Source organism: Elephas maximus, chromosome 15 (genome assembly GCF_024166365.1).
Source record: "Elephas maximus indicus isolate mEleMax1 chromosome 15, mEleMax1 primary haplotype, whole genome shotgun sequence".
NCBI lineage: Eukaryota > Metazoa > Chordata > Mammalia > Proboscidea > Elephantidae > Elephas > Elephas maximus.
In genome coordinates this window covers 30238951-30251816 of record NC_064833.1, presented here as the reverse complement: position 1 = coordinate 30251816, position 12866 = coordinate 30238951, and the positions used below count along the sequence as shown (strand labels likewise).

The 12866-nt window shown below is 32.6% G+C and overlaps 1 protein-coding gene across 3 annotated transcripts in view; it reads right to left on the bottom strand.

The window, feature by feature from the left end:
* The window catches only part of CSMD3 (CUB and Sushi multiple domains 3), a 1374620-nt gene that overhangs the window by 64601 nt on the left and 1297153 nt on the right, over window positions 1–12866 (bottom strand). For all 3 annotated transcript variants that reach the window (XM_049854130.1, XM_049854131.1, XM_049854132.1), the window contains one exon: window positions 220–393. In XM_049854130.1, coding sequence (XP_049710087.1) covers window positions 220–393 — 174 coding nt within the window. The remainder of the gene's footprint in view (window positions 1–219; window positions 394–12866) is intronic.

Genomic DNA, 12866 nt, shown 5'->3' with positions numbered 1-12866 from the left:
TTTCAGTAGATGACTTTACATGCCTCTGAACACACTTTGAAGACTAGGGCATAGTTGAATAAAAGATGAATTGAAAGAATTTAGTTTATATCTTTATCCATATATACTTACAGTCTCTCTCTCTACATATATATATATGCATATATGTGTGTGTGTGTGTGTGTGTACGTAATTGCCTGAGAAGAAAGGCCTGTTATTTCTTTTGCCATGCTTACTTACGCACACAGGATGGGAGCTGACCAGACCAGTTGTGATCCTGTTGACAAATTCTCACTGAAGAACCAATCAGTCGAAAACCAGGATTACACTGATAAACAACTGTATCTCTGTATCCATAATTTTCTCCAATGACTTGACCATTAACAATGAGTTCTGGAATTCCACAGTGGCCCGCTGAAATAGGCAAAAAATTACCATTTTTAATATGGTGATTTGTTTTATTTCTGTATTTATGTACACATGTATCATTTCTAAATTTTTAAAGCTTATTTAGAAGCATGTGATAAATAATTCAAACATATTATGACATTAAACATTATATGACATAAAACATCAAGTTGAAATAATGTTTTAACATTTTAATTGAAACCAATGACATGAAGATCTCTCTTCATTTCTATGGATTTTGCATTAAAATTTGCTCATTATCTGATTCTTTTTCATAGGTTCAAACAAATTATACTAAAAAAAAAAAAGCAATAATAATAAAACCCAATGAAACCATAAACCTTTGGCATAATCTCTATTACTCTTTACAAATAAAAGACAAAATGAAGGTTAATCTGAATCTACATAAATTAAACAGCAATGAGCAAGAATCAACTGAAAAATGAATCCATGTGAGTTTCTTTTTCTAGTAACGGCAGGGTAGCTTCTTTTGGACGGATCTTCACATACATAAAAATGATATATTCTTAATAAAATATATAAAATCATTATCTAAAGGCACAATATAACAAACAAAAGCAAGCAAAACACTGAGGGGAGTCAAAAGGTGAAAGAAGGGAACAGCTTTGCATGAGATTCCATTTTTACAGCTCTTTGGTAAAAACAAGCACCAGTCATTGCCATGTGGTCCAGAAAAAAAATAATATATAAATATTCAGTTTTCTTGGCAGAAACCAGAGAATATAGATCAGAGCTACTAAACAGCTGGAAAACAACCAGGAGAATGCAACCATGAGAGACCCACAAAACAATAGGTTCAACTTCTGTGTATATACTCTTCTCATACTTGTAGCTGACAACTTAATTAAGCATGCATGGGGTCTATGCCAAGCAGCCTAACCTAGACTAAAATACTGAATAAAATAATTTCAAATGTTGCCCACCACCAAGAGTGATAGAGTTTAGAGGTTAAGACCAATCAATTGCCTAATAAAAACAAAGAATAAGAAACAAATTAAAAAAAATCAACATTCAGTAATGAAATATAATGCTATCCAAAGTCTCAACAATACATCATTCAAAATGTTGAAAAAAATGCCAAAAATTAAAAAAAAAAAAAAAAACTTCTAAAGAAAGAGAAAAATGTGATTCATACTAAAGAGTCAAGATAATCAGGTGTGACCAACCTGAAAATTCTGAAATGCCTGGACTAGCAGAGAAAAATTTTAAAGTAGCTACTATACTATCCTCAAGGCCATTAATGAATATGTAATAAGTGAACAAATAGGAAATTTCAACAGAGAAATAGAAACCATTAAAAAAAGCCAAATGAATATTGTAGAACTGAAAACTATAATACCTGAAATAAAAAATTCACTGAATGGGCTTAACAAAAGATTGAAGATGCTTAAAGATTCAGTGAACCTGAATATAGGTTAAAATATACAAATATACATATATACATACATACATATATATACATATATAAAGCAAAAGAACAAAGAAAAAAGTGATTTAAAAATTAAAAGAGAATCAGTGATGTGTAGGAAAATATCAAAAGTCTTATCATTCTCTTCAACAAATAATGAATGTTGGACAACTGGATTTTCACATGCAGAAGAATAAAGTTGGACCCTTACCTCATATCAGATATGAAAATTAACTCAAAAAGATCAACAACCTAAATATGAGATCTAAAATCATAAAACTCTTAGAACGAACATAGACGTAAGTTTTTAGGACCTCATATTTGGCGATGGGTAATAAGATATGGCATGAAAAGCATGAGAAAAAAATACAAATAACTTCATCAGTATTAAAAACTCTTGGGCATCAAAAGACATTATCAAAAGTGAAAAGACAATCTACAGAATGGGAGAAATATTTGGAAATCATACATCTGATAAAGGTTTAATATTAATAATATATAAAGAATTCCTGCAACTCAACAGGAAAATGACAATCAGAAGATAGGCAAAGGACTTTAATAGATACTTTTCCAAAGAAGACATACTAATGACCATTAAGCACATGAAAAGATACTCAACATCAATTGTCCTTAGGGAAACACAAATCAAAACCACAATGAGATATCACTTTATACCTACTAACCAAAAAACCAAAACCCTTTGCCTTCGAGTCAATTCCAACTCATTGCGACCCTATAGGACAGGGTACAACAGCTGACCTTTTGGTAGCACCCTGAGCTCTTAACTCCTGTTCCAACAGAGCTCTGAAAACCAAACCCATTGCTGTCGAGTCTATGCCAACTCATAACAACCCTATAGGACACAGCAGAATTGCCCCATAGGGTTTCCAAACGGTGGCTGGTGGTTCGAACTGCTGACATTTTGGATAGCAGCCGAGCTCCTAACCATTGCACCACAAGGGCTCCTTATACTTACTAGGATGTCTATTATTAAAAAAAGGAAGGAAAAATAACAATGGCTGGCAAAGATGTGGAGAAACTGAAAACCTTATCCATTGCTGTTTGGAATGTAAAATGGAACAGTTGTAAAAACCTTTGGTCAGTTCCTCAACAAGTTAAACATAAAATTACCAGTAAAACAAAACAAAACAACAACAACAACAAAACATTGCCTTCCAGTCGATTCCAATACAACCCAGTAATTCCACTCCTAGGGTATATACTCAAAAGATTTGAAAGCAAAGACTCAAAGATTTGCAATAGCTCAAATGTGGAAACAATTTGACTATCCATCCAGTAGGTGAATGGGTAAATAAAATGTGGTATATATGTACAATGGAATATTATTGGACCATAAAAAATAAATGACGTTCTAATACATGCTATGACATCGATGAATCTTGAAAACATAAATGTTAAGGAAAATAACATTTATATTTATTATTTGATAAGGTTACATACAGTTTGATCTCTGAATCTTGAAAACATAAATAAAACATTTTTTAAGGACAAATATTATGGGTTTTTGGGTATTATATGATCTCATGTACATAGAGTACCTAGAATAGACAAAGGTACAGATGAGGAGAGCAGGTTAGTTATTTTAGGGGTTGGGGGAAGGAGAGAATGAGGAGTTATTGCTTAATGGCTAGAGAGTTTCTGTATGGGTGATGGGAAAATTCTGGAAACAACTAGTGGTTATGGTGGCATAACATTGTGAGTGTGATTAATGTCAATGGGCTGTACGTTGAAAATGGCTGAAATGACAAAACTTATGTTGTGTATATTTTACCGCAGTAAAAATTTAAAAAGGCTTATCACATGCATAATTGTAGTCCAAAGACATGTGAAAGAGAGAGAAAGGCAGAAAAAAATTGGAAGAAATTATAGCCAAAAATATTCCAAATTTAGTGAAATAAAAAATCTACAGATTCAAGAAGCTTAACAAGCCTTAAGCAGGAAAAAAAAAAAAGCATAATGAAAATCATACACAGGTAAGCCGTAATAAAACTTCTGAATAAAACTAAAAGAAAATCTTGAATACAGCCAGAGGTAAACACAATACATACAAAAGAACCAAATATGAATGACCTCTGACTCTTTATCAAACAGCATAGAAAAAAAAAAAAAGCCAGCATATTTGAAGCTCTGAAATAAATAAATAAATAAATAAATACATAAATAAATACATAAATAAATAAATAAATAAATAAATAAATAAATAAATAAATAAATAAATAAATAAATAAATAAATAAATAAAAGTTTGGCCCAGAATTTTATATCCAGTGAAAGTATCATTTAAGAATGAAGGCAAAATAAAAACATTTGCCAATTAAAAAAACACAAAGAGAAGTTGTCACAAGGACATTCAGAGTGGAAGAAATGCCAAAATACCTTGAGGCTGAAGGGAAATGATATCTTATAGAAAATTACATAGTTGGAGGGAGCAGCCTCAGATATGGCAAATATAGATAAATATGAAAGGCAAATATTCCTCTTAATTTCTTTAAAATACATGTGACTGCTTAAAGAAAAAAATCATACTCTGTCATTGAGTTTATAATGTATGTGGATATAGGGCATGCAAGAACTAGAGTTTTAAAGGCCAGGGTCAAACGGACCTATGCAGTTTTAAAGTTCTTATATTGTCTGTAAAGTAATACGATAGTGACTTTGAGTCTGAGTATATCATGGAGGTAAGTGTGTAATGAAAACAAGGGTGTATATGGTACTTTGTAGAGTATATGTTAAAAATATATATGTATATGTTTTAAATCTGTCAAGAGGCATAAACACCTAACAAATTAAAATGAAATTCTAAAAAATACTCAGTCCCTAAAAGATAGCAAAGGAGATGAGGAGAGGCAAAAAACAGAAAATAAATAGTAAAATGGTAAATCTAAATCCTGTCATATCAGTAACTAAATACAAATGAACTGACCACAACAATTAAAAGACAGTGATTTTCAGACTGGATAAAAGAAAAAATTAAGACCTCATAATATCCCGTCCAAAAGCGGTGCTTTTTAGGCACCAGTAGATTAAAATATAAAATTAGGATTGATAAATTACATATCATTCAAACAACAGTCATTTAAAAAGCTTTTAAGGCAATTTTTTATTAGATAAAGTATATTTCTAGGCTAAGAGTATTATCTGAACAAAAAGGGGGTATTTCATTGAGAAAACAAATAATAGAGAACATTAACAAAGCTAAAAATTCTTTCTCTAAAAATATCAACAAAATCATTAAACTACCTGACATGATAAACACAAACACAAAAAAGAGAACAAAATTACCAATTCTAGGAATGAATGAAAGGATATCACCACAAAGCTTAGAGAAATTGAAAAGATAATAGAATATCATGACCAACTTATTACCAACACTGACAATTCAGAAGAAAAGGATAGATTGTTTAAAAAGTAAAATTTGCCAAAACGAAGACAAGAAAAAATAGAAAATATGAATACCCCTATGTCTATTAACTCATAGTAACACTAAGGGACAGAGTAGATCTGCCCCACAGGGATTCCAAGGCTGTCATCTTTATGGAAGCAGACTTCCACATCTTTCTCCTGCAGAGCAGCCAGTGGATTCAAACAACCAACCTTTCACTTAGCAGCCAAGTCCTTTAACCATAGTGCCACCAGGGTCACTAAGAGTCAGAATTGTCAACGGGATGTCTATTAAAGCATTTGAATTCTTAAGGAAACACCTTCCCATACAAACACACAGACACACACGCACAAACCAAAAACCAAAACAACAAAAAACAGTCAGGCCCAGATGTTTTCCCTGATGAATTCAATCAAATCTTTAAGGAAAGTAAAACACCAATCTTACATAAACTCTTTCAGAAAATAGAAGAGAAATTCTTCCTAACTTGTTTTATAGGCAATCATAACCCCAGAAGTAAAGCATGAAGACAACATATGAAAAAAAAGTCCCACTTTAACATAGAAACTAAACTCCTTTACAAAATTTTAGCAAATCAATGTAGCAACAAATATAAAATTGAAAAAAAAATCATTGCAGTTGAGTTGACTCCAACTACAGGGTTGCTAGAAGCTGGAATCGACTCAAAGGCAACAGCAACATATATAAATGGTGATATATCACGATCACCTGGGGTTCACTCAGAAATAAATGGTTGGTTTAAAATGGAAAGTTAATCACTGTAATTCACCATACTAACAGAGTAAAGGAAAAAAAAAAAAACTATTACAATTATTTCAATAGATATAGAAAAAGTATTTCACAAAATTCATGATAAGAAGAAAAATAAATTAGGAATATAAGGGAAATTTATCAACCTGATAAAGGTATCTAAGAAAAACCCGCATCTAACACTATATTTACTAGTGAAATACTGAATGCTTTCCTCCTTAAATGGGGAACAAGGCAAAGATATCTGCTCTTACCAGTTCTGTTTAACATTGTTCTGCTAACACTATTCAGTGCAAAAAGTTATAAAAAGAAAATAACAACATAATGTTGAAGAATAAAAAGTAAAAGTGTTCTATGCTCAGATGACATATGTAGAAAATCTTTATCTAAAATAATCCTAAAATTTATAAATAAATTTAGCAAGGTTTCAGAATAGATAAATATTAAAAATAATTGTACATTAGTAACTAACAATTGGCAAATGAAATTAAAAACAAACAATTTAACTTAACAAACTGTTAATATACTTGGCTGCTAACCTAAAAGTTGGCAGTTCAAGTCTACCCAGAGGCACTTCAGAAGAAAAATCTGGTGGTGATCTATTTCCAAAAAAATTGAATACCCTATGTAACACAGTTTTACTCTTACATGTATGAGGATGCCATGAATCAAATTGACTTGATGACAACTGGTAGTGTAAACGAACCAAAAATTCTGAGGAATAAATTTATCAAGAGACACATAAGACCTCTCTGCTTAAACTACAAAATATTGCTATTGCAAAACAGATTAAACAAAGTCTAAATAAATGAAGAAATATACGATATGCATGGATTGGAAGACTCCATATTATTAGATCTTAATTCTCTCAAAATTTATCTACAGTCAAAACAATCCAGAAACAATCCCATCACGTTTTTTTCCTTGTGTTTATTTATTTTATAGAAATGGTTAAGCTAATTCTAAACTTATATCAAGCTCAAAGGACCTAGAGTATCCAAAGTTACCTTGAAAAATAAGAACAAATCTGCAGGACTTACATACCGGACTTCAAGACTTATCATTAAAACCTGTTCAACAAATAGTGGTGGATAACCACACAGAAAAAAAAAAAAATAATAATAATCCTCAACGTATTTCACATTACATCCAACAGCTAATTAAAAAGAAATCATACATATAAAATCAAAAAGCTTTTAGAAGAAAAGATAAGGGAAAACATGACCTTGGCTGAGAAAGGGTCTCTTAAAAAGAACACAGAAAGCAATAAACATAAAGGAAGAAAATGATGAGACTCCACCAAAATTAAAAATGCTGCTCCATCAAAAGACACTATTATGAAGTGAATAAAAAAGTCACAGACTGGGAGAGAATAGTCATAAAACACATATCTTAGGAAGGCTGCCAGAATATATGAAGTACTCTTCTAATCCATAATAAAAGGCAATTTAATATGAAAAATACTATAAAATTTACAAAGGAAAATGTACAAATGGCCAATAAATATGTGAAAATGTGTTCAACATAAGTAGTGAAAAAAAAAGTAGTGAAGGCAATACAAATCAAAGTCTCAAGGAGAACTGTTATACATGCAAGAGAAGGGATAATAATATAAGATACCACAAGCAGCAGGAAATATGAGACAACCAGAACTTTCCTAGATATTCTATCCCTGGATATCTTCCCAAGAGAAATGAATACATATGTCCACAAAAAAGACTTACGTGAATGTTTATAGCAGCTTTATTCATAACAGCCAAAAACGATACAGCACAGACATCTGTAAACAGGAAAATGGCTGACCTGCCACATATACATATACTACAGAATTCTACTCAAATAAAAAAAGAACTAACTACTGATACACACAACAACATGGAAGAAGAATGAAAGAAACCATACACAAGAGTATATATGTTAGTATTGCATATGTATGAAGTTCTAGAACATGGGAAACTATGGTGAAAAAAAATCGGAAAGATAATTGCCTCAGGGTAAGGAGGAGGGAGTTGTAGATTGGTTGTGAATTGTCATGAAGTAATTTACTGAGGTAAAGGTAATGTTCTATATCTTGATAGTGGTTTGGGTTACACGGGAATACTGTTGTTACAACCAAAAAACCTGTTGCCGTCGAGTTGATTCTGACTCATAGCAACCCTACAGGACAGAGTAGAACTGCCCCATAGGGTTTCCAAGGCGAAGCTGGTGGATTCAAACTGCCTATCTTTTGGTTAGCAGCCACCAGGGCTCCTATATTGTTGTTAGGTGCCACCAAGTCAGTTCCAACTCACAGTGGCCCTGTGTGTACCAGAACAAAACACTGTCCAGTCCTGCACAATACCCACAAGTATTGCTATACTTGAGACCATTGTTGCAGCTACTGTGAAAATCAAACTTATTGAGGGCCTTCCTCTTTTTTGTTGAGCCTCTATTTACCAAGCATGATGTCCTTCTCCAGGGACTGGTCCATTCTGATAACATGTCTAAAGTAAATGAGAAAAAGTCTTGCCATCTTCACTTCTAAGGTGCATTCTGGCTGTACTTTTTCCAGGACAGATTTGTTCCTTGTTCTGGCAGTCCATGGTATATTCAATATTCTTCACCAACACTATAATTCAAAGGCATCAATTCTTTCTCAGTCTTCCTTATCCATTGTCCAGCTTTCACATGCATATGAGGCAATTGAAAATACCATGCCCTGGGTCAGGTGCAGCTTAGTTCTCAAAGTGACACCTTTGCTTTTCAACACTTTAAAGAGGTTTTTGCAGCAGATTTATCCAATGCAGTAGGTTCTTTGATTTTTTGACTCCTGCTTCCGTGGACATAGATTGTGGATCCAAGTAAAATCAAATCCTTAACAACTTCAAACTTTTCTCCATTTATCATGATGTTGCTTATTGGTCCAGTTGTGAGAATTTTTGTTTCCTTTGTGTTGAGGTGTAATCTATACTGAAGGCTGTAGTTTTTGATCTCCATCTGTAAGTGCATCGAGGTCTCTTCACTTTCAGCAAGCAAGGTTGTGTCTTCTGTATACCACAATTTGTTAACGCGTCTTCCTCCAATCCTGACGCCTCATTCTTTTTCATGTAGTCCAGCTTCTGACTGATTTTAAACCACGCAGTATCCCCTTGTTCTATTTCAACGACTGCTTCTTTAGTCTATGTACAAGCTCTGCGTGAGCAGAATTAAATGTCCCGAAATTTCAATTCTTCACGATGTTACCCATAATTTGATATGATCCACACAGTTGAATGCCTTTGTATAATCAATAAAACAAGGCAAACATATTTTTAGTATTCTGTGCTTTCAGCCAAGATCCATCTGGTATCAGCAATGATATTCCTTGTTCCACATCCTCTTCTGAACCCTGCTTGAATTTCTGACAGTTCCCTGTCCATGTACTGCTGCAACTGTTTTTGAATTATCTTCAGCAAAAATTTACTTGTGTGTAATATTAATAATATTGTTTGACAATTTCTGCATTCTGATGGATCATCTTTTTTTTGGAATGGGCACAGATATGAATGTCTTCCAGCCAGTTGGCCTGGAACCTGTCTTCCATATGTCTTGCATAGACAAGTGAATGCTTCGAGTGTTGCATCCCTTTGCTGAAACATCTTAGTTGGTATTCCTTCAATTCCTGGAGCCTTGTTTTTTGCCAACACCTTCAATGCAGCTTGGATTTTTCCTTTGCTACCATCAGTTCTTGATTATGTGCTGTCTCCTGAAATGGTTGAATGTTGACCAATTCTTTTCGTACATTAATTTTGAGTGTTCCTTCCATCTTCTTTTTTTATGCTTCCTGAATCGTTCAATATTTTGCCCATAAACCGAAACCAAACCCTTTGCTGTTGAGTCAATTAGAACAGAATATAACCACCCCAGTAGGGTTTCCAAAGAGCAGCTGGTAGATTTGAACTGTTGACCTTTTGGTTAGCAGCCATAGCTCTTAACCAGTATGCCACCAGGGCTCCATTTTTCCCATACAGCCCTTCCATATTGCAATTTGAGGCCTGAATTTTTTCTTATGTTCTTTCAGCTTGAAAAATGAGGATTGCGTTCTTCCCTTTTGATTTTCTAACTCCAGGTATTTCCACATTTCATTATAACATTTTGCACTGCCTTCTCAAGCTGTCCTTTGTAATCTTCTATTCAGCTTTTTTACTTCATCATGTCTTCTGATCTCTTTAGCTACTCTACATTCAAGAGCAAGTTTCAGAGTCTCTTCTGATATTCATTTTGGTCTTTTTTTTCTTTCTTGTCTTTTTAATGACCTTTTGCTTTCTTCATGTCTGATGTCCTTGATGTCATCCCACAACTTGTCTAGTCTTCGGTCCTTTACTATTCAATGGATCAAATCTATTTTTGAGGTGGTCTCTTAATTCAGGTCAAATATACTCAAGTTTGTACTTTGGCTCTTGTGGACTTGTTTTAATTTTCTTCACCTCCAACTTGAATTTTCATATGCATAAGTGCTGGTCTGTTGTGACTGATGATACTGTACTTCTCCATCATATCTTTCCACAGATGTAGTTGATTTGATTCTTATGTACTTCATTTGGGGCCGTCCATGTGTATATTTGCCATTTATGTTGTTTAAAAAAAGGTATTTCCAATGAGTAGGTCACTGGTTTGCAAAATTCTGTCATGAGATCTCTGGCATCATTTCTGTCACCAAGGTCTTATTTTCTAACTACTGATCCTTCTTGTTTGTTTCAATTACCAATGCATCTTCATTGAATGTTTGATCAATTTCAGACAGCAGAAGTTGGTAAAAATCTTCAATCTCTTCACGTTTGCCATTTGCAATTAATGTGCAAATTTGAATAACAGTCATTTTAACTGGTCTTCCTTGTAAGTGTGTGGATATTGCCCTATCACAGGTGTATATGTTTTTCAAAACTCATCAAATGTTGCACTTATGATGTATGCCTTTTACTATTCACAAATTTTGCAATAAAAAGAAATAAAGAGCTGTAGACAAATACTGAACTGTAGCTAATGATGTGCATTCTGAATTGTTTAGAGTGAAGTGTACTAATGTAGTGAACATGCTTTGGAATGAATCAAAAAATAAAATGAATCAATGGATTGATAGATGGCTCGGTAGATGGACAGATATGTGATGAAATAAACATGAAAAAATGCTAATTGTAGAATCTATGTGGTGGGGATATGGGTAGTCACTGTCAATTTTTTCAACTGATGGTTTGAAAAAAAAAATCACAATAAAACACTAGAGTGTGTTGATAAATGCCCTATACTTAGTTAAACAATTATAAGTATGTTCTGGTGGCCATTCTAAATTAAAGGCTTATAGGGAAAACTGTTTTCAAACATGAGAAATATAACTGAACTACATGAATCCTTACTGTTAATTCCAGGCATAAGATTTTAGGGTTTATCAAAAGTACTTTCCTTCAACATTCTTCTGTATTTATATTAGATGTCAACAATAAATGATGTTAGCTTCACAGACTTCAAGGTAATTTTTTTTTTTTTTTTAATTAATATTCCTCTTGGGCCCTGTCTTTTCAGAAAACAGATTCAGGGTTCTAAATTGGTAAATAAAACTTCCATCTACATACAATATTCAACAAAGTATATATTAAGTACCATAACAGTTCATCAGGGTATATAGCCATAAGATATTGCAGTTTAAATCTAGTTTACACATAAATTTTAAAATTTATAAGTAAACTAAGTAATCTATAATTGAAATCATCATAAACTAAAATCCATTTAGAAACTATTAAATGTATTTCATTCAATCATTTAATTTTACATTGATACATAATGATTTAATTTATTTTACTATTTTCTTTTTTATAAATCTGTATTATAGTATATCCATATATGTATGGTCTTACAAGGAAACCATTTCTGCTGGAATTCCAAGCATATCTATTCACAAATGTATCTTACAGAGGGAAAAAAAAAACAAAAAATGAATCGTAACCCAATCTTATAAATAAGGGTTATATTGTCAATAATATTTTCAAGCTTATTAGCCACTTTCATTTTTCCCACATGCAAAAAGTACATATATTTTAAGCTATTATGGATGTCTCTGCCAAGCATGATATTCTTAAATGGTATCTTTTTAGAGAGTAAAATATTGTGAAAATTTAGCAGTAAGTACCCTGTTTCATAATAATCGTGAATTTTTAAATTAATAAAATGATTATGCCTGTTTCCAACAGACAAGTGAATAATCATATAACAATTTTCATCATTACATAATTCAATAAACCCATTGCCACTGAATAGACTTTAACTGATAGAGATGCTATAGGACAGAGCAGAACTGTTTCCAAGGCTGTAATCTTTACGGATGCAGCCTGCCACATCTTTCTCCCACAGAGCGGCTGGTGGGTTCAAACCGATGGCCTTTCAGTTAGCAGACAAGTGTTTAACCACTGTACCACCAAGGCTCCTTACTTAATTCAATACTTGCTGTCATATCTTGAAATCATTTTAAAGAAACTAAAGCATAAATCATATTTTGTTAATATTAGGGAAATTATTGAAGCCTTTGGAAAAAAGAGATGAAGTATAAATCATAAAAATAATAAAAGGAGGGGTAGGAAGAACTAGCTATATATCTTCACCAGCTTCTTTCACTGAACAATCTTTTATAATGGATTCAGAGAGCCCTAAGTGGGGAAAAAATCCTATTTATCTAAAATTAGTTTCCAAAAATATATATTTTTTAAGTTTTAATGGAAAGTAATTTTATACATGTTGAAATCTTATGAAATAAAAAAGGAGAAAGATCTTTAAATGTGGATATTATTTTTCTTCTTTGGTCATTACCTTAAGTAAATAGGTGAAAGGAAAATTGACTACAGTTTAGAATGAATTAACTGCTACAGTG